The 26,847-nt window shown below is 40.0% G+C and overlaps 1 protein-coding gene across 1 annotated transcript in view; it reads left to right on the forward strand.

The window, feature by feature from the left end:
- Window positions 1-3,770, forward strand: part of NEK10 (NIMA-related kinase 10) — a 118,442-nt gene extending 114,672 nt beyond the window's left edge. The window contains exon 35 of the mRNA XM_010584377.1: window positions 3,611-3,770. Within this exon, the coding sequence (XP_010582679.1) occupies window positions 3,611-3,770 (160 nt within the window). The remainder of the gene's footprint in view (window positions 1-3,610) is intronic.
- The last annotated feature ends 23,077 nt before the right edge of the window (window positions 3,771-26,847 follow it).

Below are 26,847 nucleotides of genomic sequence, written 5' to 3' on the forward strand. Positions count from 1 at the left end.
TGTTTTGCTCTATCTGAATAATTTCCCAGTCTCCTGTCATATCCCTGCATAATCAAATGTTGACATTGGATCAAATAATTAGTTTTATTCCATAAAGGAATTCCTGTTTACAGTCACAGAATAATGTATTTAAAGACTATTTCTTACAGTCATTGTAACTTGTAGAATTACTGCCTGATTATTCGTATTTCATATCAAGAAATTTGGCAACTAGTTCATGAACTTACAGAATTATGTTACTTAAAGAAGAAAGGCCACCACATTCCTTGCTAAAAAAAGGAAGCTTCTAGCATTGACTTCCCCAAACTGAATAATATACACAATTTTAGCATGTATGAGTTCTGTCCTGCTTTTAGGAAGAACTGGCAATTCTGAATGACTGCATTTCAGGAGATGTGAAAAAAGGAAACCACCTGAGAATGTTTGATTTTGACTGTATGAATTCACTATGCATTTGAATTTAAAAACTTCTCAACTGAAAGTTTCATCATTCAATTTGTCTAGACAGACAACAGCAATTGGAAAGAAAAGTCTTCTAATTAATTTTGTTTCTTGACTTGCAGGAAGCTAAGTCATATGAATGTTTTGTTCAACTGTTCTCAACAGGAAATGGTGAGAATCGTAATGAGAAAACAAGTCCTTTTAAAATATTTGACATTTGAGTCCTCAAATTTCCTACCAAACTAAAAACATCTATTAAGGTTTTACTTCCATAATTGAACTAATTGTCCACTGTCGTATTTTGACCTATCTTTGTAATTTCCACCAATCAGGACACGTTCCCTGACTTAAGCTGTAACTGGACTTACTCAATTTTGCTCAATATTTAGACTCACCATAGCTTCAGTACTGTCTTTTGTCTGCCTCTATCTCCATTGGTGCAATGTAAGCAAATATAGATGGTGTTGGGAGATAGCCTCAGCAATGGAATCAGTAGTCTGCTACATTCAAAATCTTGTTTACAGACAAAGAGGAAGCGCACATTATTATATATGTATATATGTGTGTGAATATATATAATATATATCCATGATTTTTAAAAATTCACTTAGTTGAAATCTTAGCAGTCTCATTCAAGAATCATTATTAGTCTACATCTGTTGCAGAAAAAGAAAGAATAATAATGCAGTTAGAATTGCTTTACAAACACTATTTAGCTTCTCCCCATTTTGGGGGGTTATGCTCGCCCTTTCACTACTCCTCTGTGTCCCAAGGTCAGTGGTTTTGTTCTGGTGGGGGTGTTACCGTGAGTTGTCAGCATCTAGAGTCCTGTGCAAGGAGAACTAGGATGTTCATGTTGATGGTTCCTTCTTCCTCACTCTAGGATCCACCACTTGGGGTCATTTTTATACATTTGCTAACACATTTTTACACCTTTGCCATTTCTTCATTGGTCTGCAGCTCCATGATACATCTGGACTTATAATGTATGGTGCATTTAACATGTACTGGATACTGCTGCTTTGTTCTCTTAGCTACCTCTAAGCCCAATTTTGTCCGAGTTTGCATTTTGTTACTGATCATGGCTGAGTTGTTTATAGTCACGAGTGCCAAGTCTGTGCTGCATCTCTTATCATTCTATACCTGTACTCCTCTATACCACATCCTGTGTCTCCACTTCTTAAGGCCTCTGCTATAGGACCAGAATATATATCTCTTCATACTACATCATTATGTTAGAGTTGTAAGTATCTCATTCTACACAGAGTAACTGTGTTTTACTGCTATCTATATAAAACTGTCGTTGTACAAAGATAAACAAAAGTAAAACAAATTAGAGGTACGCAACTGCTCAGTTAGAGGAATTGCAAACACAGCTGCACCAAGCAAAACAAAGACATATTCAGACAGAGCACGGCTGACAAGCCTCAGGCCTGAAGCCTTGCAAATTCAGTGTGAAGCTAATGGCCTGTTGTTAGCAATGGTCCTGCTGTATCACAGAGCTACATGATTACAGCTTTCAGAACTTTTAAAAATGCACTGACTCTTGCTTCTGTAGCTTGTGTGATGCTCTTAATGCACTCAAAAGGTACAAATAATTAACACAGTGGCAATATTCCCATGTGTCTGAAACGAAGGAAGGCCTTGTTGCTGAAGTGTGGTCACTACTGTCTGGCTGGTGTGTGATCAGCAGTATTTATTTGAAGAGACATAATGTTTCAGAGCCTGCCAAAATGGTGAATTGCAGTTGCTGTGTGTGTGACCACATGGCTGAACAAGTGGTCAGACAGCTGTCTTTCAGAGCAGCAAACAGTGCCACAGTAGGATAAAAAGGAAAAGATGAAAACTGGACATCCACCGCACAAGACACAAAATTAGTCTCTTTGCCAAAGATGTGGTCTGAATACTTGGGACTCTCTGCCTGTACATCTGGTGCAGCCTACGCTGCACTTGATGGATGGGAAGAGAGCACTGGCTTTGTGAACAGAGCAGAACATGCCCATAAACTGTGGTGGTCCAGCAGTCTGTGGGTATCATCTTGGATTCATGATAGCAGCGCTCCATGAGGAATAGTTTGAGTATTACTGATTCTAGCTACTGAAAAGGTCAGGTTGTCTATGAGGATATACTGCTGCAGCGTGGTAGGTCAGATAATTTACTCTGTGAGCCTACTTAGGTTTTCTCATCTTTCTACCTGGTCCTCAGGCAACATAGGGATGGAGTTGTCCCATAGACTACCTTCCTGAGTTCCACTGTACCACCACTCCAAGGAAACCATTTGAGTCATGACTGTGGTCACGGGGTGGGTTGTGTGGCAGTACACTTCCCCCCGCCCCCCATCCCGCCAGCAGGAAACGAAACTTCTCCAGGCAGGGAGAAGGGGAAGGAAACCCTGGAGGCTGCAGGTTGAAATTTGAACTGGCCAAACGAGACGCACCAGGTACACCGAGGTGACCCTCCTGGCCAATAGGATTCGATGACCACAGGTCAGATTCGAGAGGGGTACAAAGGGGATCCCGCCAGAGGACACGTTGGCAGTCCTCTTCGGAGCAGCGGGTCTGCAGTCGGGGACTCCCCCTCGGGCCGAGGTAACTCCTCGAGGGAGAGAGCCCTCAGCTTTTAGGGGAGTGATATGCGCATTTTGAGCCATCACTTTAAATCTTGGGGATTCTTAAGTCGGCCATGTAGTATTAATTCTCTTTACGTCATTGAGCCTGTGGTTTTATAAAATGTTACCGGACTTCTAACTAAGTTTTGCTGAAGAATAAATCTGAGTTTTAACACCTGTTGGATTTGGTTAGTCATGCATCCCTAACAGTTCCTTCCACAGCGTATCATGTATGTTCTACAAATACATACATAAAATCATTGAAACAAGAAATACAGCCATTGAAATTGTTTATTGACTTCATTTAGAAGGGTTTTTAAAAATTTGTTTTAATTAGCAATATCTGGAATCAAAGGTTTACATTTCTTTAGCTTGATCACAACAATTAATTCTTTACCTTTTCTCAGACAGGTCATGATACAATGGAATTATACAAGATGATGGATGTTGGCAGAACATGTCAGTTTGATGTAGTGGATCTGATTCTCTGGCCCACAGCCGATGACACAGCATATGCCTGAAGGGTTATGTATCTAGTATCTGTTTGTGATTCATTTGTAGTCCAAATGCAGCCGATGAAAATAAACTGGAGGCAGCAGTGTGCCAGGCAGAAGCAGGACTGACCAATTTTTCACCTGTGAGCAGCATTGATATGAATGGTCCTCTTCTGAAGACCTGTAGGAGCCAGCAGCAGCACAGTAAACCCCAGAGACTTTTATAAAGCTCTACAATGCAACCTGGTAGTCTTATGTTGTGCTGAATGGATCATTTCTGCAATTAGGTTTATATTGCAGAGGGTAGGCATTAAATAAATGAGGAAGGTGTAGCACTCTGTAACTGCAGACACCTATTTTTAAAGATGTCTTCGGTGAGGCTTAAAATAATGTTGACCTATTTGTCATCTTCCTTTCTTTAAGACAGACATTTCCCATGCTCCTTTACATACAGTTTGAATACCCTCTCTGAATAAGGAAGCCTGGCAGTCAATTAGATGTTCCTGGCATGAAGGAGTAATGGACAATGAAAAATACTGTGTTCCTGAACAGGTTAATCAACGACAAACTTATTTCTCATAGCCCTGTTCTCAGTGAGAAGTGACTGCTAAGAGACACGCTGGTGGAAATCCTTGGGTACAAACCTTTTTTACCAATAGGAAGAAACTCAGTTTACTTGACAGAGCAGAATTGTGGGACAACTACTGAAAAGGTCCAGTAAATCCAAAGCACAAGAGTAATAACTGAGCACTGTTTTGTTGAAATCACTATACCTTGTGGACCATTTTGAGCATCTGATCAGGCTACCTCCCTACAATTTCATTTGTTGAGATGTGAGACTTCCCATACTCACTACTTATTATAAGGAGGGCACCCTTGTTCTTTCCAAGAATGAGTCTCCTTCATGCATATTTTGGAACCCTGTGATCTTTGCATTGATGCATCTAGCACTGAGGTCACACACAGAAGATCAGGAGGTCACGCATTGCTCTAGAATCTGGGGATCAAAGGATTCCTATGAGGGAGGAATTCTTGCAGCTTTTTCTTACCAGTGTAACACAGAAAAACATGTAATGTGACTGCAACATAGAGCTAGAGCAGTGAGCAAACACCCTGCACACTGAGACCTATCCTGCTTGAATACTCAGGGGAGACTTACCTTGTTGAAGCTGCCACTACAAAGGCATTTTGGAAGTTGACTGTGCCCTTTTGCAGGATGCTTGGAAAGTATGTATAGCTTCCAATCAAAACAAGTTTTCTTAGACTTATTGGTAGTGGAAAAAGATAATCTCCATATAAAGGCAAGCTATGCCCAACCATTTTGGTATCCAAGCTTTAATTCTAATTTTAAATCAATTCTTAACCTAGCCTTTTATCACCTTCTGTTTCAATTGCTTCATGTATTACTGCCTTGTTTTTGTCAGCCTATGAAGAGAAGATAGTATACTTACTTGTAGGGGAGAGGTTAATTTCCTCAGGCTATTTTCCAAGACTTGTTCTTTGATTTTGTGTATTTCTCTGTAGCTGCATTGTTCTTTTGTACACCTCAGAAAGATCTAGAGGATATTCTTAGTTCTTCAGCCAAACATCCTTAGCAACAAGCTGCATCTTCTGTTTAATGAAGAGGGGTTACCCATCTTTTTCATATGTGTGCTTGTTTCCCCTGTCTGGTCTCATTCCTATTTATCAAGACTGCACATTGGAAATGTTCACTGTTTACTGCTTCAGAGAGACGAGCCCAATGCATTGCATTCAAATAAACTTCAAAAAAAATACTGAAGGGTATCCTAAAACATGTTTCACCATAATCTGTAAAAGAAAACACAGTGAATTTTGGACTGAATTTCTGTAATCATCACTGTAGCACATACTGCTTTTTTTTCCTAAGGCAAATGATATACTTCCTCTTCACTAAAATGTGTTAATTGCTTGACAATAATTATTCTACATGTTTGCTTCATTACCAAGTAAAATATTAAGGCTTAAATATCCTTAATGGTAGGGACTAACATCCTGTAGCTTTGACTCATTTGTATGTTTGTAAAAAGCCTTCAAATTTGTTGGGTGTTTTAATATTATTCTTTCATATTTGAGGAAGTTTTTTGCAATTTTTTTTCATTCAGTTTTAGAGGGAGGTGAAGATTATTACTGTGTGTCACTGGGATGAAGTAGATGGAGGAGGCGGGAAGAGGACTAGGAATCATGGTAAATGTTTTGAAATTTCGTTATTACATTTGAGAGTTCTGTTTAGGTGAGACAAGACAATTGTATTTTTGTAACATATGAGAGAACTTAATAGTAATTTGCATTCCTGTACAACTTTCCATCTAAGGCTCTGAAGTACTTTATAAACATTAATGAACTAAATCTCTTAGCACCCAAACAAGGTAAAGATTAAGATCCTCATCTTACAGATGCAAAAGCTACACAAAGAGACAGAGGAGCTAGCAGTAGCTTAGATCTTTTACCCATGGACCAGAGAACTCTGGTGGAAGTTTTTTATAGAGTGAAACATCTCATATCATGGATGCGAACAGCAAGTTCTTGAGAATTTGTTGTTGACCTGTTTCACTGCAAGCTGAGTCTCTTGATTCTTTGACTTGTATTTTAGCAATTACATCCTCTTTTTTCTCTCAAAATTGAGATCTTGCATCTAAGAATAATCTTATAATTATTTACTTGTTTGAAAAAATAAGCTTTTCTATGTGTTCCTGAAGAGAAGATAGCATTTAGTTTCTATGAGCTTGACTCACTTTCCAGTCATGTTGCACCACAGTTAATAATTTATTTAAAAAATAAAGTCCAGAAGCAGAAATGTAGTGATATAAAGCTGCATTTTGCCATCATTTCTAGCTGTTGTTGATGCAGGTAATTCCACGGATGTCCTAGTACTGCCACTAGCAAACTGGGAAAAAAGAAAAAAAAAAAAAAAGACAAAAACCAGAGTGGTGGGTGGGGGTGCGCGTATGCAGCTTTGCAGAAAAGAACCTGAGGTCCTGGTGGATGCCAAGTTGAACATGAGCCAGCAATGTACCCTTGCAACAAAGGAGGCAAATGGCATCCTGGGCTGCATTATGAAGAGTTTTGCCAGCAAGTCGAGGATGGTGATCCTTCCCCTCAGCACTGGTGAGGCCACACCTGGAGTACTGTGTCCAATTGTGGGCTTCTCAGGTACAAGAGAGACACGGACATTCTAGAGAGAGTCCAACAAAGGGCCACAAAGATGATGAAAGGACAGGAGCATCTCACATATAAGGAAAGGCTAAGAGAGCTGGGACTATTTAGCCTAGAGCAGAGAAGGCAGAGAGGGAGATCTCATCAATATTTATAAATACCTGAAAGAACGGCGCAAAGAAGATGGAGCCAGGCTCTTTTCACTGGTGCCCAGTGACAGGACAAGAGGTAATGGGCACAAACTGAAACACAGGATGTTCTCTTTGAACATCAGGAATCACTTTTTTTACTGTGAGGACTGAGCACTGGCATAGGCTGCCCAGGGAGGTTGTGGAGTCTCCATCCTTGGAGGTATTCAAAAGCCGCCTGGACATGGTCCTGGGCAACTGGTTGTAGGTGGCCCTGCTTGAGCAGGGGGATTGGACCAGATGACCTCCAGAAGTCCCTTCCAACCTCAGGTGTTCTGTGGTTCTGTGAATTTCCTCTATGAGCTTATAGCTGATCTGCAAACCCCAGTTGTTTAGCACTGGTCTGCAAAACCTGGTTTTTAATCACTGTCAGCATTTCCAGTTGTAATCACAAAGTGTTCTATATACAATAGTCACCAAGGAATATGAGCCAACCCTGCAGGCTGACATTACAACAATTTTTTGATTGTGAAAATTCGAACTGGTCCTGTGTGATAGTCTTTCTAGATGGTACTGACTAGACATGGAATGACTTTCTTTTTTAGTTATTCAGTGGTAAATGGGAAATGGTACAATGCACCATTGAAACAAAGAGATAAAATTTATATGAATCATGAAATGTGCTATTTAAATAGGACTTCCTTGCAATAGTCATTAAATCTGTCTTTTTTTCCTTAGCTTGTTATATCCTAAAAAACTTTATGCAAAGGATATTAGGGTTGTGAGAAAAAAAAAATCTACAAAAGGTAAAATTAAGAATTCTGGCACAATTTTGTCTTTTACTGCTGATAATGTATTTTAATGAAACTGAAAATAACCCACAAATAAAGGGGCATGGAGTTGGTAGTATTTCAGAGGGGTGAGAGACAAAGATTGCCTGTAACCTGCTAAAGCAATGACCACAATATGAATGCTTTTCTCCTACTCAACTTTATGTATTAGATAGGAAAAGTATGGCTAAGTAAGCTGTATCTCTGTATTGAAGACAATATTTTCAGTGTATTAATAACAGCTTTTGTATTTATACTGCTTCCCTTTGTGTATTGTTTTAAAGACTTTACTGTTTGTCCTTTTTCATGTATTTCTTAGAATCTCAGAGATGGCATTAGGGGCATTTGGAAACATTCAACTCTAGTGATCCTGTAGAAATGTGCTCTCTGCAGTGAGTGTTCGAATGTACACAGGGTGCAGGCTTCCTGTCTTCTAGCTGAGCTGCTTGGAAAGTGTCATCCATTGGTACACAGCACTCCCTGACTCTTTCTTGATGAATTGTATGTTATTTGATCAGTCTCTGTGTATACTTGGGCTCACAACTTGGAAAATTCATGTCAGGTATTCCTTCATTCTTATTATTCAGTGAAAGCATATATTTTACATGATGCATGAAACAAGCAAGTAAAATCTGATGTCTGTGTAGTTTCAATCTCTGCCACTGCAGTATACTGCCTTCCTCACACACACGCCTTTCTCTCCTCATTTGACTGTACTTTGTTCACTCAAGCTCGTTATACGATCATTAATTTCAGATCTGTGTAGTAAAAAACTTTCTGTGTAATTCTTCTTTCTAAATGTTTGGGATGTTTTTTATTTGTTCACTTCTTACTTATAAGAGATACGTTGTTGATTCAAAAGATGCTTATTTTGTTCTCTGTTAGTTGGAAAGATGCAGGTGTTCTAAAGTGCCATCAGATGGACTCAAAAACCCACTGACTGTTATAGTCACTAAAATGTCAGAGTTTTTATTCACAGAATTTAGGGACATAACTAAGTTTTCTTAGCACTCAATGAGGCATGAAATTTTGTTTATGCCTTCTAGAAATGTAAGTTAGGTATACAAATGCTAACTCTCCAATTGTTTTGGATTTTATTTTACTTACTAATACTGACAGCAATGTCTTTTTAAGTGTTGGTATTCTACAAATTTCTGTTAGCTTGTTAGCCTGTCCCTCAGGTGCAAACACAATAATATCTTTTAAACATATTTAGATTTTTGTTTTTCCTTTTTGATTCTGGACAGTATCATATGTTTCCTGGCTGTTAGACTTTTAATTAATATGCATTAGCCTGAAACATTCCATGAAAAATGTGTTGAACATGAATTTTAATATATTTCAGAGGCTTAATAGGTATTAATAGAGCAATAATACCTACAGTAGCAGACACACACTGGATTTGTAGCTTTACAGCTTGTAAATTACAGCCGATGTACTGAGGGCAAACACCATTAAGAGAACATAATTTGAACATTAAAGAGATTGTGTTTGCAATCAGGACATCTGCCAAAACCATATCCAAAGATGTAGAGGTCCTCTAGCATGCTTCTTTTGCAGCATGCATTTATACAACCCCGATGTCTTCATCTGTCTAATTGAATTAAGTATTTTAAAGTACAGCCAGAAGGATAATTACTACAGGAATACCAGATACAAATACAACTTAAGTGGAGGTAATGTTTGTAAAATGTGGTCTGCTGACAGCCTTGGATGTAGAACTCTCTATCTACATAAGCTGATGGAGGGACTCCTGTCCTATGTGGGGCCTCACAGAGAATCAAGAGAATTGGCTAGTTGCTTTGCTACTCTGTTTTCAATCTCCACCTGAAACTACACAGGCTTGAGTCGATCACCTAGATAAGAACAGATTTGAACTCAGTGTTCCTTCAACAAGAAAGTGATCTTCCTAGCTGGCGCTTGAGTGTGGCTGAAAATCAGAAGGGAGAATCATTTGCAGTTTATATCATTTGCAGGGTTTCTGATTGTTTGTCTGAGATTTCTGTTAAGTGAAGGAATCTAATCTTCCCGCATCTTTCTCTGACCCCTGTATGAAATGCTGTCGTCTTCCCAACGCTGTTAATATCCCCAAACACTTAAGAAAAATTCCAAACCCAGGACTTAATTCCATATTGATAAAGAATTTTGAAAAGTGATTCTTTTGAGAAGGGGTGAAACTTGATATGCAAGGTTATCTGTCTGCATTGGACAATGTGCCTAAAAAGTGATCAAGAACAGGCAGCTGCAGTGGACATTTAATCTTTTGCACACATAGACTTTTATATACATTCAGTCCTTGGTTTGTCTGATGCAACTACCAAGAAGAGGCTGCTTTGCATCAGTTCTGATGGTAGATTTTGATATATGATATCTATCAGTGGGGAGCAATTTCTTTGAACTCAAAAGAAATTGCTTCATGGAAGCTGGACATATCAGATCATTAACAGATCATAGATGGTAGATGACAGCCACTACTTATAAAATCTATTCTCAAAGCAGTGACTGAGAATAGGAAGGCTGATTAAAAAGCTATGGACTAGTCATCTAGCTAGATGATCGTCACAAGCTCACCAGCTGTTTCATGTCTAGCTCTGCAAGTCACGAGTGACTTTAGGCTTTGATTTTGTTGGCATACAGCTAAAATCTTGAGTTTACTCTGTAGGTGAGTCAAATGCTAATAATTTACTGTTTATATGTTTGAATCCTGCCTGTGATCATGTAACATCTTATCTTCCTTTCTGCAGTGGCTCTTAGGTGCCTCCTACTCTGTTTCCCCCGTCTATTTTATATTTTGTTTCTTTTGCTCTCTAACACTGCCTGTTGTAGTGAACTTGTAATCATTTTCACCAGAAGTGGGCTGGCTGCTCAACTCTCTTACAAGGGCTCTACAACAGAGTGAAAGCCACGTGCTCTGTAGAGCCTTCTCACAAACCAGCTCTTTCCTACCTTGAGGACTAAAGGGCAGGGGTGTTTCCAAGTTGTGTGATATTGATGGACTTCAGCATTTCCAAGGAACTTACCCCTTGTTTGACAGTGACACTTTTAAAACCAGTTTTATATATTTACCCTACACTAAAGAACCAGCCAGGGCCTTTTGGCCCAAAGTGTGCATACCTCCACATTTTACTTTATTGACAGTATGAGGGCAATTAGATCAGCAGTTGCCAATTATACTACCACTTGCCTGACAGTAGTCTTGAATACTGATATAAGGGGACAGAAGAGGAAGTGTCATAGTGTTATTTCAGTGTCAGGGTGTTTTCTGTAGATGTTCTGCTACATTTTACTGTTGGGCTTTCTTTCAGGCTCCCACCCTAGTTTAATGCTATTCAAACTATTCATCAACCCTATTTTTAAAGCTTATATAGAAATCATGGCAACTTATCAGAGTGTGAACCTGTCACTCCAGCTACACTACAGCTCTGTCTGATTTGCAGAGAAAGCATCATTACGATGTACACATGCTGTGACCAGAGCAGAAATGTTGGTGATGCCTTGAAGCTGAATATTTGATTTGGAAGTGACAAAAGAAGGATTTTCTGTTGTTCAGACACCAAGAAAAAAGAAAGAATTCCTATCCTCAGGGGTGGTGGACAAAGAGCATCATATTTGCTTTTACCTACCACAGCAGGAGCTACGCGGGAGAATCAGAGGCCAGAACAGCAGACCTGAATGAGGTCTTTTTCTGAGGCCTCTTCTGCCTCCGGTCACAGTCAGACTCCATTCCTGGGCTTCAGTTATCACCCTCTAGTTGTTCCTTGTATGCTGGAAGGACCAGAATTCCTACAGAAAAAAAGGTGCCATGAATCACTTTAAGTCTCTGTGGCCCTTTCAGATTCCCCTCTGTTAATATTTGTATGTGAAGCTAACTCATGCAGTAAATTAGGTGACTGTTGATTAAATTAGAGTGATCTGAGAGAAAAAAAAATTAGACACTATGGAAACATTCTGAAAGGAAGCATTTTAAATGGTTCAAAACCTTCAAACTGCTGCTGAGCATAGCTGGAAAACCAATTTGGAGTTTCATTTGTTTCCATTCTCAGAAATGACACAGATTTGGCAGTCATGCTCTAACGTTAATGATTTAAGGGACTTACACCTTGCTTTATGAATGGAATTCAATCCAGCCTTAAGGCCCATAGGCAATTGCTGATATAGACATTTGCATGACCACGTACTTTCAAACTCTATATACATTGTAAAAATGCTGGGAGGGGTTACAGGGAGACAGCAAACTCAAGAAGAAATCCTAATGGAGGAACTGCATGACAATCTGTATCTAAGCATATAGGTCGTAAAGTGCAGGAAGATACGTTAGTAATATTTGTCTCACATTAAGGAACCATCAGGTCAGGGAATGCAGGAGAACTGAATGTTATTGAAGCAGTCGGACTGAGAGTGTTGGACTCCAGTAAGGAGGTGCCTAAAATTAAGAGAATTTTCTGAGAGCAGTGATAGCAAATGGCCATGACTATTAACCAGGTAAGTTTTTTAAAGTGGTAGCAAAAAAGCAAACTCTTGAAAACCTGGAACAAAATAGACTTTAAACATAAAGTTCTGAAAGATCCATTCTTGATCTCAGAGTTGGTGTTCTCCCAAAATTTTAGAAAAATTATGTTCTTGGTTAATATAAAATGGTATGAAAGGTTAGCCAGTTGAGATGCTATCCTAGTTTTGGTAATCTTGTTTGTATGTGCAAAGAACAGAAGAAACCTCGAGGAGACTACTACTGATAATGACAATTTTTTTTTTTAACTTACCATGCCAACTTTTTGTTCTCACTGCCATCTAACAGGTTCCACAGCAGTTTTTCCTGTCTCTCAGTGCAGATCTGCTCTGGATCCTTCTCTTTTCCTGCCTGTTTATTCCTGTGGGAAGTGTTAGACATCTTCTTCATAACAAAACTGTTGGATTGAGATGGAGCTATCTCTCTAACATGCCTCTAAATTGTTTTTCTTTAGTTATTGGAGGTCTGAATTGTAGCTTGACATCTTCACATTTGATTAGTGAATGCTTGTCACTTAAAAAAGCAGAGTAAGATGGAGAGAAGAGAAAAGCTTCAACAGGAACGGTAAAATAGAAGCATTTGTAGTCTGTTTTCTGTTCTTTAACCCATGAAGCCATTTCTCAAACCATTTAATGTAACGTTTAATCAGTGTTTAAATTATTTTCGGACATTCATACTGCTCATTTTAAGTAAGGGCTTCTATGTGCATATAGTTATTTTGGAAGAACACTGCTGGATTACTTACATGTGTGGATACTCCTTAATGTGGAATAGGAGTCCCTGATCTCTTTTAGTTTAAAGTATCAGGAAAGGAATAGCTTTAACAATATCCATGTACATAAACACAATGAAATACATCCTGTAGCGCATTTACTAGTGCAATTGGTGCAAGACATATTTTTCCCTTCTTTCTTTCTCTAGGCCAATAGGATCATTAGAATAATAGAAAATAAGTCTGGAAATCATTTTGAGATTGATTCTTTTCCCTCAAGGTATGATCAGTTAGACCTGTTTAATTCTCACAGATGACAGTGTATAATCCATTATTTTTTGGACTTTTTGCAAGTTTCAAAGGTGAGCCTTTTATCAGTCTCTGAATGAGCAAAAGCTCAGTTCTGGGACAGAGAAATGGTAACCAGATATACCTGCTACCTGTAATAATTTGTATTCACTCTCTTGCTCTAGCTGAAGTGGTGTTGGTAATTCACCGACTAGTGCAGAAGCTCAATAGCCAGCAGTTATGCTCGGTTCTCACTCAGAAGTTAGGAAGACTCAGGGTGCTGCCATCTGGGGTTACTGAGCTGCTGCTGACTGTTGCTGTATAATATTTGCAGTTATTTTGGACTCTGCCAAAACCCTGAGGAGGTCATGTGACTGAGAAATGCTTATGTTTTAAGACTTGAAAATCTCTCCAGGTGCTCTAGCCCACTGTTTCACAATTGTTAAAATTAGGAAGTTTTTCTTGTTGTTTAAGCTGAGCTTTCTCACTTTAAACTCCAGTTTAAATTCCTTATTTATTACCCTTTTCTTGATGAATATTGTTACTTTTGTCTTTGCAAAAACTTTTAATATTCTTGAAATCTATTCCTGTGTTCTTCTCAGTCATCTTTAGGCTGAGAAGTTTGACACAATTTTTTGTTAGAATCCACTGTCTGAGAATATTAATGCATTTAAAGTCTTCCTTTCAATGGGAGTTTTGCCATTGGTTTCTGTGGAAAAAGTACAGAACCTCACTGCCAAATTGTTATATTCTGGATATTAATGAGCCTTTGAAATTGATTTTAACATTAAACAGTTGTTTAAAAAAAAATCCTCTCTTCTTACATGTCCATGCAGAGATTGTCGAGTATGAAGTAGAGACCTAAGTATCTGATACATAATTAAAAATCAAGAGAAAGTTAGTGGCCATAATCTTCAACTTCTGACATAATCTTAGCCTGTCTGTTTCACTCACTTTACAGGCTAAATCTTGCTTTCAGAGCTGTAATCTGCTGCAATGACATGATGAGTCAGCCATGTGTTGTACCTAGTTGGTGCACTTGTCTCTTGTCCTTTGCAGATTGTCTCTTTCTAGATAGCCTGACACATAGTTATTGTTTAGTTTCACAAGCATCATTTCAACACATTTGCAGATAAGTATGGGTCTGTGGCTTTAAATAATGCTGCTGGGTTCTAATTATAGTAGTTACAGCAATATGTTAGTTGGCCCTGCACTTCTTGTACTGGCATGGTTGGATTATTCACAAACTATAAGAATGATTCCAGAAAATTATAAACAAGGTTCAATCTTTCATTAAGGTGAAAACTGTTTAACAATTTTATATGTGAATTCTAACACAGGATAGTGTTTAACATAAAAAAATGTGTTCAATGCTGTTTTCTTTTGTTTTGTGGTAAATTGGTACATAGTTCTCAGGCAGCTCATGCAGCTATACAACCTATTTAACTGATGGACTGTTGGGTACAAATCGTCTTTAAATTTATTAGGACATGGTCATTTCAGAGAAAAAAGAGCTTTAACATATGATCAGTGCTCTCTCTAACCCAGGCATTTGAGTGAAGATCAAAGCTCAGGAAACTAAAGGCATGTGAGAAGCAAGATGAAATGCAATGTGCCATGTTAAATAATTGAGAACTCTTATGCTAAATGATTATTGATGAAAAAATAAGATGACAGCTAAAATTCATCAGACAAAACCAGTTTTGACTAGTCATGGGAAAATATCTTGCTGTCACAACTAGAGCTATCGTTAATATGGGGAGTGCTCTACAGGTTTAAACACTGATGAGACAAGAAGTTGAACAAAGGTATACCAAAAATATATGAAGACCTTTGTATTTAGTTGTGAAAACATACTGAAAACTAGCTAAGCAGCAAGAATGGGAAAATCATTAGATATTACGGGCAGTGGCATAGACCAGGGAACAAGTTGTCAGCACAGGAGCTTGAGATAAATGATAGGTAAGAAATAATAGAAAAATTAGTCAGAGGAGGGAGAAGAACAAGATAAGGCAGAGTAAATGGGAATATAGCAAAAAGTGATGATGTGAAACATGGCATGGTATTGTGAACTGTGGATGCTGATCATATATGATCAATGTATGTTCCTTGGCACTACATAATTTAAGTACATAGATTATCAGTTGTTTTTACTATTTACTGTACTTCATCAGTCAAGTCTAAGAAGGTTGGTTTTTTGGTGGTTTTGTTTGGTTGGTTGGTTTTGGTGATCTAGACCACACTGACTAAGCGATTAAATTTTAAAATTTTATTTTGGATCAGAAAATTGTTCACTTATGTTAGAATATACTAGGTACACTCTAGAATACAAAGTAGTGTGGGTCCTATCCCTGTAGATCCTCAAAAGTGTTCACAACCCAAGCCTCAGAGGACTAGATTACATCTGGTTTGAAGGGAGTCCTGTTTCTGCTATAGTTTTTGCTGATTTCCTGGAAGGAAATTAGATTTATTTGTCTTACTTGGAAATCTTTCAAGAAATTGTCATCAGATTTCCTATCCTCCATTCTTCAGATAATACGTCTCATTTAAGTGAGGGTTTACATTTCCTAGTTAATAGCTCAGCAGCTTGGTATTTGAATTCCCTTAGAACTCTTCAGGGATATCTGGGTTTTGGCCATTTTTTACTACTACTGATTTGTTCTAAACCCTTTACTACTGGCTCTTCAGTTTGAGACAACTCCTCCTAATTGTTCCTGCAAAGCACCGTGTGGGTGAAGAAACCTAACTAAGCTCCTCCATAGTGAATACCAGTGCAAAGAGTTCATTCAACTGTACCCCTACAAGTGTGCTCTGTTACACCCCCATCATCCATCAGCCCCACAGAGCCCATGACCCAGAAGCCTGCTGCTTCTCAGGCAGATTTGAGAAAGATGTTGTTATTAGCCGGTAGCAGGTTGCTGCTGTTCTATCATGTTCTGTACTTCTAACATGCCAGGACTAAATGGTAGGTTTTGGCATGGATGTGACTTGCTCTTTTTGAGATTGTCTTTTTTTAAATAAACGTGGTCACTATGTCAGTATCATTTTGATACAAATCCAATAGTCTACTCGGGAAACAATCAAGCATTGCTTCTCCTCTTCTGGACATTAGTTGTTGTAAGAGACTGAATTGTTATCTTGAACCATTTGCCTCAAAGATTGTTAGGTGTGAGGGAGTTGGGCTATCATCTCAAGGAACTGTGAACTGCTTATCTTGAGCCCTTTGTCTCTAAGATGGCCTGTTTAAGAAAGACATTCCTCTGTCCATAAGGATGATTACCAGGCCATTGAGTCATCCAGGGGAGGAAACGGGGCTGGAGCTGGTAAGATACTGGTTTCTAGTGTTGATCACACGAAGGTCATGTGATAGATGAAACCTGCAGCGCATGACATCATCGAAATATGCCCCGTAAAATCCCATAGAGACAAGCTGTGGCGGCCTTTTTTTCACCACCAAAGAATTGAAGATTGAGGACCAACGGGACGCCGCTGGATCCGTGGTGGTGACTATCCTAGCAATCCTATCCCAACTGCTTGCTTAATTTCTACCTTTTCTTCCATTATATCCTATTGCCACCATTTTCCACTTTTGATACTTTCGATAATAGAAGCTCTTTTGACTATACGGAATTTGACCTTGTTTGTGTCTTAATCTCGCTCTTGGGATCATATCGAAACCTTCCCCGGCATTGGATCGGGACAGTTGTTCCAAGAAAATGTAGTTTAAATGGTGTAAAATTGTTTCTTATGCTCCATTGTGACATTTACCCAGTATGTGTAGAGATGAAACTCCTCCATTATTAGTCTTCTGTACTTGCACTCTTTTTCTCAGCCACTCCTCTGATGGTCAAGAATGTAATAATATTCCTTTCCAATTTGGGCGTGGAAAATTCAGTCTGTATGGATTCAGGGCTTCTTATTGACATTGTTAATATTTGTGTCCTATTTGACTCTCAGTTTGCTTTAACATGCAAATACTCTTTCACAGATGTCCCTACTATGTCATTCCTATATAAATAGTTCACCTTCAGTATTATCGTGCGCCACAGATTATACTTTTCACCAGATTTTTGAGATGATATTTTTATCACATACAGCCAAGCATTTTAGTCTACTGCCTTATTTTTAGGTTCTTGCAAAGTATTTGAAAGGGTGATCTTGAGCTGATCACCTATTTTTATAGACCTGCTGTAAGAAGCTTTATTTGTTGACACTGTAATTCACTATTTCCTGTTAGAATTTCATCAACTTCTATGTTAAACTTTATTTGAATATATAATCTCTAGTTTAATGACTTAATCCCTCAAATATCTGTTACATCATGTTGTTCTCCTTCACACCTGTTGGCTTTTTTGAAGTCTTAATTTTAAAAACTCTTCCGTATTGTTTTTAATTTCAAATGTGAACAGATGATTTCTTTTGTGTTGTACAGAGACATTTCTTTCTTTATAGGCTCCATCTATCCCAAGCTTTCCCAAGTCAGAATAAATTAAACCCACTCTGTCCATTACTGTTTTCTGAACTGTGCCTTGAGCTAACTCAGCAGGACCTTTCCTCTTTGTCTGGTCCTAGTCAAGGTACGGTACGAGAAGCACTTCAGAAAAATGCTATCACAGAGATCTAAGCCTTGAGCTTTCTCGTAGTAGCTCTGTTTTTATCTTGAGAAACTCCTTCCCATCCCCCTCATTCTCACTGCACTATGGTTCCTTCCCACAGCCCAAGGAGTTAGAATTTTATTGTCCTCTCCCCTGCCTGGAGTTCTTGTTGCATCTAAGTTTCCCATATTGACTGACTTGCTTTTAGCCTATGCCTGTATACTCTTAGCATAATATACATGGGCAGAAAAGCTTGTAGTAGAGTGTTTTCCACCTATGAGTTTCATGCAACAGGGATGTTTTGCTGGCTGCCCAACTTGGGATGGGAACCAACGATGGAGATATCAACCTTTGACTTGATTGTATTTATTACTCCCATAATTCCTTGATTACATGTTTGTTCTCTTCTAGGTCAGTTGCCAACTAGGTGAATGTAGTTCACCAGGAAGATGGAAGCATATAGAAAGTGAATAGATAGAAAGATCAGAAAATCTTTGGTGAGTGTGGGAAAGCACTATTACTACTAAAGATTGTAACAACTGAGGCCTGACACCCAAGAGCCAGCTGGCCGTACAGAGTAAAGCCAGGCAGGCAAGCTCAGGTTCACAGCGTGTCTTGGCACAAATGAAATGATTTTTTTATGGCTTCTTTAGTGAAGCTTCCATTAAAGCCTTGGCAAAATAAGTGTGTGTTGAAGAGATTTAACTGCAATTGGTACAAATAATCCTTATGCAACAACTGAGTCAGTGCTTGAGGAAGGAGTGCATGTTTTTCACTTGTGTGTACAAGAAAGAAGGGAAAAGTCTCTTGTCTTTTGCACACCCAGGAAAAAAATTCAAGATGTCAGCGTCTTGTTGCTTGTGTTGAATTTTACTTGCAAAGCTGCCTCAGAAGGCCTTTGTACAGTAAAAACACTCATAATCAGTTTAGGATTGCTTCCCTGAAAACATAACCTCTGAACCTGCAAGTTTTGTTTGCCAGGAGGCAATCAGTGCATGGTCAGTTGAAATCTCTTTGACACATGATCTGTTTTTTCCAGTGTGCTTCAGACAAGCATTTTCTTGCATTGTGAGGCCTGTGCAGCAGAGATAAGCCCAGACCCACACTCCTGAACAAGCCTGAAAAGGCATTTTTTCAGCAGGAAAAAAGGGATGATTCTAAGTTGTAATCCAGATTGCATCTCAGTCTGGAAGCTGGGACCTATCTCTATTTTACATGCACTGACCCCCACAATAGCTGAAATGATTTATGTTTCCTCAGGACAAATAACGGTCAGTGGTTCATTTGCCTGGCTTTTCTTTTGAGAGCTGCTAACCACAACAGGCTTCTGCAGTTTGCTCTCAACAAAGCTTCACTTGCATGTGTGACCTTGTTGACCGCTGTCAGAACGTCGCTGCCATTTGTCAATGCCTCTGACGCTTTGCTTCTGAATGTTTTGTTGTGAACTGGTTAGTGAACTCGTCCTGCTGCTGCCAAGAGATCTGTGCTCATGAAACGGGTGACATAGACAGATGTCTGTCACATGTGCATTAGGGAAACGTCAAGCCTCGCAGGCCAGGAGTGATCAGAGTGCCTAAATGAGCTGTGACAACCATGTAGTGTAATGGCTGGTGCTCTGTGCTCTGGCTGTCAGGGTTGAGGAGCTCTGCAGTACGTAAGGGATTTTTCCGCCTGCACAAGCAAAACCCTGAAACTGAGAAGCACTCTTTGTACTGCCTTGGGACTCAAGACACTTGAGTTTCATTTCTTTCTCTGCTCTTTCATTATTACTATTAACATAAAGCAATAGCATTAATATGGTTAAAATTTCATGTGTGCACATGGCATCAACTTGCCGAGACCCACAAGTAAGCTTTTATAGCAACTGCTAATTGGTTTTCATTTTAGAAATCTGAAGAACTACTAGTGAAATTAATCATGGCATAGCCTTTTAAATTTGATATAATTCAATATTAATTAGATTTAATAAGCAAGAGGATGGATTGAGGCATTGTTAACAGGATTCAGAATCTTTAAGCCTCCATCTGAAAGTCAGTGTTGCTTACAGATTAGTGAGGTGGTTTCTGTGAATTAAATCTGGCAATATCATTGCAGTGTCTCTGGCAATATCTGGAGTGGGTACATTCTGCAGTTAACTCCACAAAGTCTTCGCTATTCATATTCAGAAACTGGCATGAAAACCTTGCATGGAAATCGGGACATAAGGTCCCGCATGCAGGTGCACGCAGCTGTGTAGTGGAACAACTGGAACGCTGAACCTCAGAGCTTGGAAGCACTTGGAGGGTCCATAGGTTAGCCTTGTGATTGTAGACATGCCACCTCCAAATTAGTTTGAAATGACTAAGAATGGTTGCAAAGACATGTCATCTTCACTGCTGATCAGAGTTTGTAGAGCCCTGGGGAGACAGGAATGTCTCAGAAATTTTTGCAGTTCTTCTGTGGGTGAAAGAAGATTCCCTTGGGTATCAGCTTAACAGCTTCTGTAGACATTCCCTCAGTTTGAGAAATAACCTAGAAGTGTATGTACAAAGATAGCAAAGGAATGAAAAATAAGGTTCTTATCAGTGAATACATTCATTTTACTATTTTGAATTCTACAGGTATTGTAACTTCAGCTGTCACCACAGTATCTAAATAACTTCCAGCAATATGTTAACGTGTGTGAATAGTCTTAGTCAGGAGTAGTTTTCTCCTTCTTTCATACTCTTTTCATCCTGAGAACTGAGTATATATTTCTGTAAGGAAAAAATGGAAATGCAGTTTGTGTAAAAAGTGTACCTAATTTTTTTCATTTTGCTTTTATATCATTATCTATACATATATGTATAGATATAAATTATTATATGTCTCTCTATATTATATAAGCTACATATATTATATGTTAATACATTTAATTTTTTTTTTTATATCTTGCCTTTTTGATTAAGAGATTCCTCAGGCTTTGAGAAGGAGATGCCATTTAAAGTAGCAATCAAATGCAATGGAAAATTTAATATATGGAACAAAGACAGCTCAGGAGCAAATGTCTGGTTATCTGCATGACCAGTATCCTGACTGAGACTGCAGGCTGGATATTTGTTGAAGGAAAGCAGAAAAATTATGCTTTGCTTCTAAGATGTGAATGATTCAAGACTTTTGAAGAGTATGGAAGGATTACAGCTTTGCATTAAGCTTGTACTTAAGCCAGTGAAAAAGAGGTGCTCTCTAAGTATGGCAGTGTAGCTTGTTAATCCTTTAGCACAGCTTCTAATAGAGGAAAACACTAGCCAGTACCCATGCTTTGACATTTCTTAAAGTTAATTGTTCTTATCAAACTATTTTTTTGTTAAGGATAATTTAATATTTTCTTCCAAAAGAAGGGGAAGTATGTTATGTACATGGATACATAACTTCCTTCATGGATGTCTGTTTAGGATATGAATGGAAAAACAAAGAATGACTCATTCTGTGGGTTTTCAGTATGTGCATGCTTGTGTGTCTGTGCGCAAGAGAGGCAAAACTGGGTGAAAAAAAAATCTGCAAGAGCTGGAAAATGGCCAAGCTGGACAGGGGAATGTGTCAACTGCTTGTCTTGTGGTGGGGAGAATCTCTGAAATCCTGCAGTTCCCTAGAAGACCTACCAGTCTTCTGTATCTCTGTGTAGTTTTCTGTATGCCGTATTTCACACAGTGAAACAGAGAGTGCCCAGTGTAACAGGAATCCAAACCCAGCTATTTCCAATTCTCCTGCTACAAACTCCAGTTGTAGAAGACTGCCAGACATGGATCAGAAGGGCACAAACCAAACTCTGCTTTTATTTCTTCTTTCCTAAAATCTTCTTTCAAAGAAATCAGAATTTTATTTAAGACATGAAACACTTCTCTTCTTTCCTAATGCCCTCCTCTGCTAGCAAAAACATACTGTAAGTACAGGCGTGTGAGTGAACTTGCACAGCTAGCACCTTTGAAAAGATATTGGGTAGTTGCCCAATGTTTGTTCTCTTCTACACTTAAACTCCAAAGCTAAGAAACGAGTATTTATCTCACCTCTCTTTTAGGCCCTTTAGAATATATGAGAAGGTGGATTTTTGTATGATCTGATCCCCAGCAGTCTGATAGGCTCAGCTACCAAGGTCAGAGTTTAGTCACTCAAATAAGTCACCCACTGATGTAGAATGTATAGAATTGCCCCATTTCACAGTTTACTGTAGCTCTTACCTTGCTTGTTTTCTTAGTCCATCTAGACGTTTTTGTGGAACAAAGCCTGAAAATGTGAAGCAAACATGCCAGGACACAGAAGGATAAATTAGAAAATCTAATATTTATTTTTAATTAAAAATACTTTTAAGAAGAAAAATGCAACATTATTGAAGGGCTGATCCATTGACTTTGCATACTTCAAGAGTGTCAAAATGAGTGTAGGTTAAGATGCATGACTTGAAAACTGTATTTGAAAAAAAATTTAACTGTAATGCAGAGATGGCCAAGCTGGTTCTTTAGCTGCATGTGGCCTCTGGTGCCAGGTTTATTTCATGCAAATGGAAGAAGGCTGGGCTGGCATGGAGTTCTTGGAATAAAGATGGGTTTGTGGCTGTGGAAGCAGGAAAGGCAAAAGAGATGGTAAAGATAGTATTTCCAAGCTGGCCAAGAAAGTCATCCTTTGGGTCTGAGGCACTTGCATGTGTTTTGTGGTTTTTTTTTTAAACATACAAAGGGTTTGACACATACTTGAAAGACGAGAAAGACTGATCATCTCTTTGAGAGAATACAGGGAATCATTTTGTCAGAAAATTTGTTTTCCCCATGTTGCTTAATTTCTCATTTTGATAATTCATATTCTTACTGCTTCGATTTGCATTTCACTAACATTTCTGTCCCTGTATATAACTACTCCACAGGGTAAGCTGGAAGCTGCTTCTGTCAATAGTCTGCAAGCTTTGTGTTTTATTTGGGAAGAGGCCAAAGGTAATGATGATTCTGCTGTGGTAAGAGCCAGTTTCCAGGGAGCTGAGAAACTCAGTCTCCAATGAATTAGCAGCCCAATCTTTGAGTTTTTGTTCAGATGTCTGCTCCATTTGTTCAACTCCTGGGGAAAAGCAGACAAAGTGGGCAAAATCCTTACTCCCTTCCCTAGAAGGAAAGGCAAGAAGGTGCAGAGAAATCCCAGCAGCTCTACTCTCTTATGTCTTTCCTACCTCATGTCACCCTACAATAGGAAGTCTGTTCTGTCTCTTTTTACAAAGCTAAGTCTTGAAAGAGAAGAGATCACAGCTCCATCAGGAACAGAGTAAGGAACATGAGGCAGGAACTGAAGGTATGCAATGGGAATAAAAGTGGTTTGCAGGCTCTCTTTACCTTGAAATTACTTGGAAATGGAATAAGGCTCTCTAAAGAAGGCTGGAAGTAAGCAAATATCACTCTTGTCTTCAAGAAAAAGAATCTGGAGAGCTAAAAGCTGGTCAGCATCACCACGATCCCTGGGAATGTGAGGGAATGAATAATCCTGGAAACCACTTCCAGAGACTCGAAGAGAAGAAGGTGATTGGGAGAAGTAAGCGTGGATTTATGAAGGGGCAATTGTGCCTGACCCAACCTGATAGTCTTCCACGATGAAATGACTGGCTTGGTGGATGAGGGGAAAACAGTGATGTTGTTTATCTTGACTTTAGCAAGACTTTTGACACTGTCTCCCCTAACATCCTTAAGACAAGACAATGAAGTATGGCCTAGATAAATGGCCAGTGAGGCGGATTGAAAACTGGCTGAATCAATGGGCTCAAAGGGCATTTGTGTCAAAGTCCAGCTGGAGGCTGGTCACTAGTGGAGTATCCTAGGGGTCAACACTGGATCCAATACTGTTTGAAACTTCATTAATGACCTGAAGGATGCAACAAAGTACACTCTCAGAAAATTTGCAAGTGATAGACCAGATGGATGTGTTGCTATTCAAAAGATTTTCAACAGGCTGGAGAAATGGACTGACAGGAACCTCATGAAGATCAGCAAAGTAAAAAGCAAAGTCCTGCATTTCGGGATGGATAACCTGATGCACCAGTAATATTGGGGGCTGACCGGCTGAAAAGCAACTTTGCAGAAAGGGACCTGGGGGTCCTGGTGGACACCAAGTTGAACATGAGCCAGCAATGTGCCCTTGCAACAAAGGAGGCCAACAGTAGCCTGAGCTGCATAAGGAGGAGTTTTGCCAGCAGGTTGAAGAGGTGATTCTTCCCCTATACTCAGCACTGGTGAGACACATCTGCAGTGATGGGTGCAGTTCTGGGCTCCCCAGTACAAGAGAGACATGGACATACTGGGGCAAGTCCAGCAAAGGGACACAAAGATGATTAAGGGACTGGAGCATCTCTACTATGAGGAAAGGCTGAGAGAGCTGGGACTGTTTATCCTGGAGAAGAGAAGGCTCAGGGGGATTTTTTCCATATGCAGAAATACCAGGCTGGGGGGCAGGAGGGAGGAGAGCAGGGGAGTAAGAAAGGTGGAGTTAGACTTTGCTCAGTTGTGACAGGAGAAAGACACAAAAGACAATGGGCACAAATTAAAATGCAGAAAATTCCACTTAAACCTGAGGGAAAAAAAATAAACCTTTACAGTTAACTGAAGACCAGAACAGGTTGCCCAGAGAGGCTATGTAGTCTCCATCCTTGAAGACAGTCAAAACTCAGCCAGACAATATCCAGTGCAACCTGTTCTAGTTGAGTGTGCTTTGAGCATGGAGTTGACCTAGATGATGTTTGTAGGTGGTCCTTTTCAACCTCAACCATTCTGTGATCCTACCAATCAATATGCGGAGTCAGCTGTGCCAATCGTCAAAGAAAAGTTTGAAAATCCCATACAAAAGCATCTTGCTATTTCAATGTCAGTGATATTTTTTGTGTGAGGGTAACTCATATTTTTTTAACCTTTAGGTTTGTCACTAAAAACTCAGTGTATATGTGCTTTCATGATGAAGTCTAGCAACTTAGAAGTGGTTTCTTCTTTTCTTCAAGGATAAATAAAGATACAACCTTACCAACTGTGTAGCTGGATACTGAGACTCCTTAGCTGCTGAGGATGTCTCTACACATGGTAACTTTTCAATTGGGAGACCTGCTGAAAGCCTGAACTCCAAGGATCTTTAGACCCTGGTGAATTTACCTAAAGAAAAAAATAGCCCTCACTGTATCCATGCAAAATGGGGCTATAAATGGGTGTATTGGGTTTGTGTGGCAAGGTTTTGGTAGCGGGGGGGGTTACAGGGGTGGCTTCTGTGAGAAGCTGCTGGAAGCTTCCCCTGTGTCTGGCACAGGCAATGCCACCCGGCTTTAAGAGGGACCCACCACTGGCCAAGGCCGAGCCCATCAGTGATAGTGGTAGCGCCTCTGGGACAACATATTTAAGAAGGAAAAAAAGTTGTGGGGCACACAGAAACGGCAGCCGGAGAAAGGAGTGAGAACACGTAAGAGAAACAACCCTGCAGACCCCAAGGTCAGTAAAGAAGGAGGGGGAGGAGGTGCTCCAGGCGCCAGAGCAGAGATTCCCCTGCAGCCCCTGGTGGGGAAGACCATGGTGAGGCAGGCTGTCCCCCTGCAGCCCATGGAGGTCCATGGTGGAGCAGATACCCACCTGCAGCCCATGGAGGACCCCACGCCGGAGCAGGTGGGTGCCTGAAGGAGGCTGTGACCCCGTGGGAAGCCCATGCTGGAGCAGGCTCCTGGCAGGACCTGTGGACCCATGGAGAGAGGAGCCCACACTGGAGAAGGTATTCTGGCAGGACTTGTGACCCCGTGGGGGACCCACGCTGGAGCAGTGTGGTCCTGAAGGACTGCAGCCCATGGAAGGGGACCCATGCTGGAGCAGTTCGTGAAGAACTGCAGCCCATGGGAAGGACCCACATTGGAGAAGTTCATGGAGGACTGTCTCCCGTGGGAGGGACCCCACGCTGGAGCAGGGGAAGAGTGTGATGAGTCCTGCCCCTGAAAAGGATGAAGCAACAGAGATAAGGTGTGATGAACTGACCGTAAACCTCATTCCCTGTCCCCCTGCACCGCTGAGGAGGGTAGGTAGAGAATCTGGGAGTGAAGTTGTGCCTGGGAAGAAGGGAGGGATGGGGCGAAGGTGTTTTGAGATTTGGTTTTATTTCTCATTACCCTACTCTGGTTGATTGGTAATAAATTGAGTTAATTTTCCCAAAGTTGAGTCTTTTTTGCCCTTGCTGGTAATTGGTGAGTGATCTCTCCTGTCCTTATCTCGACCCACCAGCCCTTTGTTATATTTTCTCTCCTCTGTCCAGCTGAAGAGGGGGGAGTGATAGAACAGCTTTGGTGGGCATCTAGCACCCAGCCAGGGTCAACCCGCCACAATGGGCTATTACACTGTTGGAAATGGATCTTGATATCAACTGTTGGCAGTTCTCATAAAATCTCAACTCCATGTTCCTGGGTTCCTGTGAAGAGTGTAGAGAATGACATAGAAACTGCCCCTAGATGGCCATATCAGCTGCACTAAATACATGTCTAATGAGTCTATTTCAGAAAGGGTGTAGCAAATAGAATTGGAGTCTGGAGGACTTGAAGGGAAAAAAGGGGACACTAACACCTTCCTCTCTCTATTTCTTTTCAGTTCCTGTATTTCTAGCTGTGAGTCATTGTCAAGAAGCCAACCAAAATCGTCCTAAACATAGTGCTGCAGAACACAGCAACAGCTTCCCCCTTCTCTTCCTGCAGTAGCTGAGCAGAGAGACCTATATCGACATCTGTACTGGTCCCACATGTTCCAGCCACTGTTGGACAAAAAAGGTAAAAAAACCTGCTGAGAGCAACTGTCTAACCATTGAATAGCTTTCCTGCAAAGTGGGAATGAATGGGCTAAGACTTGCTAGCCTGGAAAAGTGATGATGGAAAGGGGAATGTAAAGGTTAATAAAATACTTTCTGTTGTGGGCACGGTGAATTGGAAGCAATTAGTTATGGCTGCTCATAAAGGGAAGCACTGGGGACATGCGCTGAAATCTCTCCTCCCCACCTTCCCCCCTACCCCCAAAGAAAGGAAAAAAGGGGGAGGTATTTATTCCTCTAGTGAAGTTGTGGCTGTTATTGC

This window comes from Haliaeetus leucocephalus, unplaced genomic scaffold, assembly GCF_000737465.1.
Source record: "Haliaeetus leucocephalus isolate CR32 unplaced genomic scaffold, Haliaeetus_leucocephalus-4.0 Scaffold973, whole genome shotgun sequence".
Classification (NCBI taxonomy): domain Eukaryota; kingdom Metazoa; phylum Chordata; class Aves; order Accipitriformes; family Accipitridae; genus Haliaeetus; species Haliaeetus leucocephalus.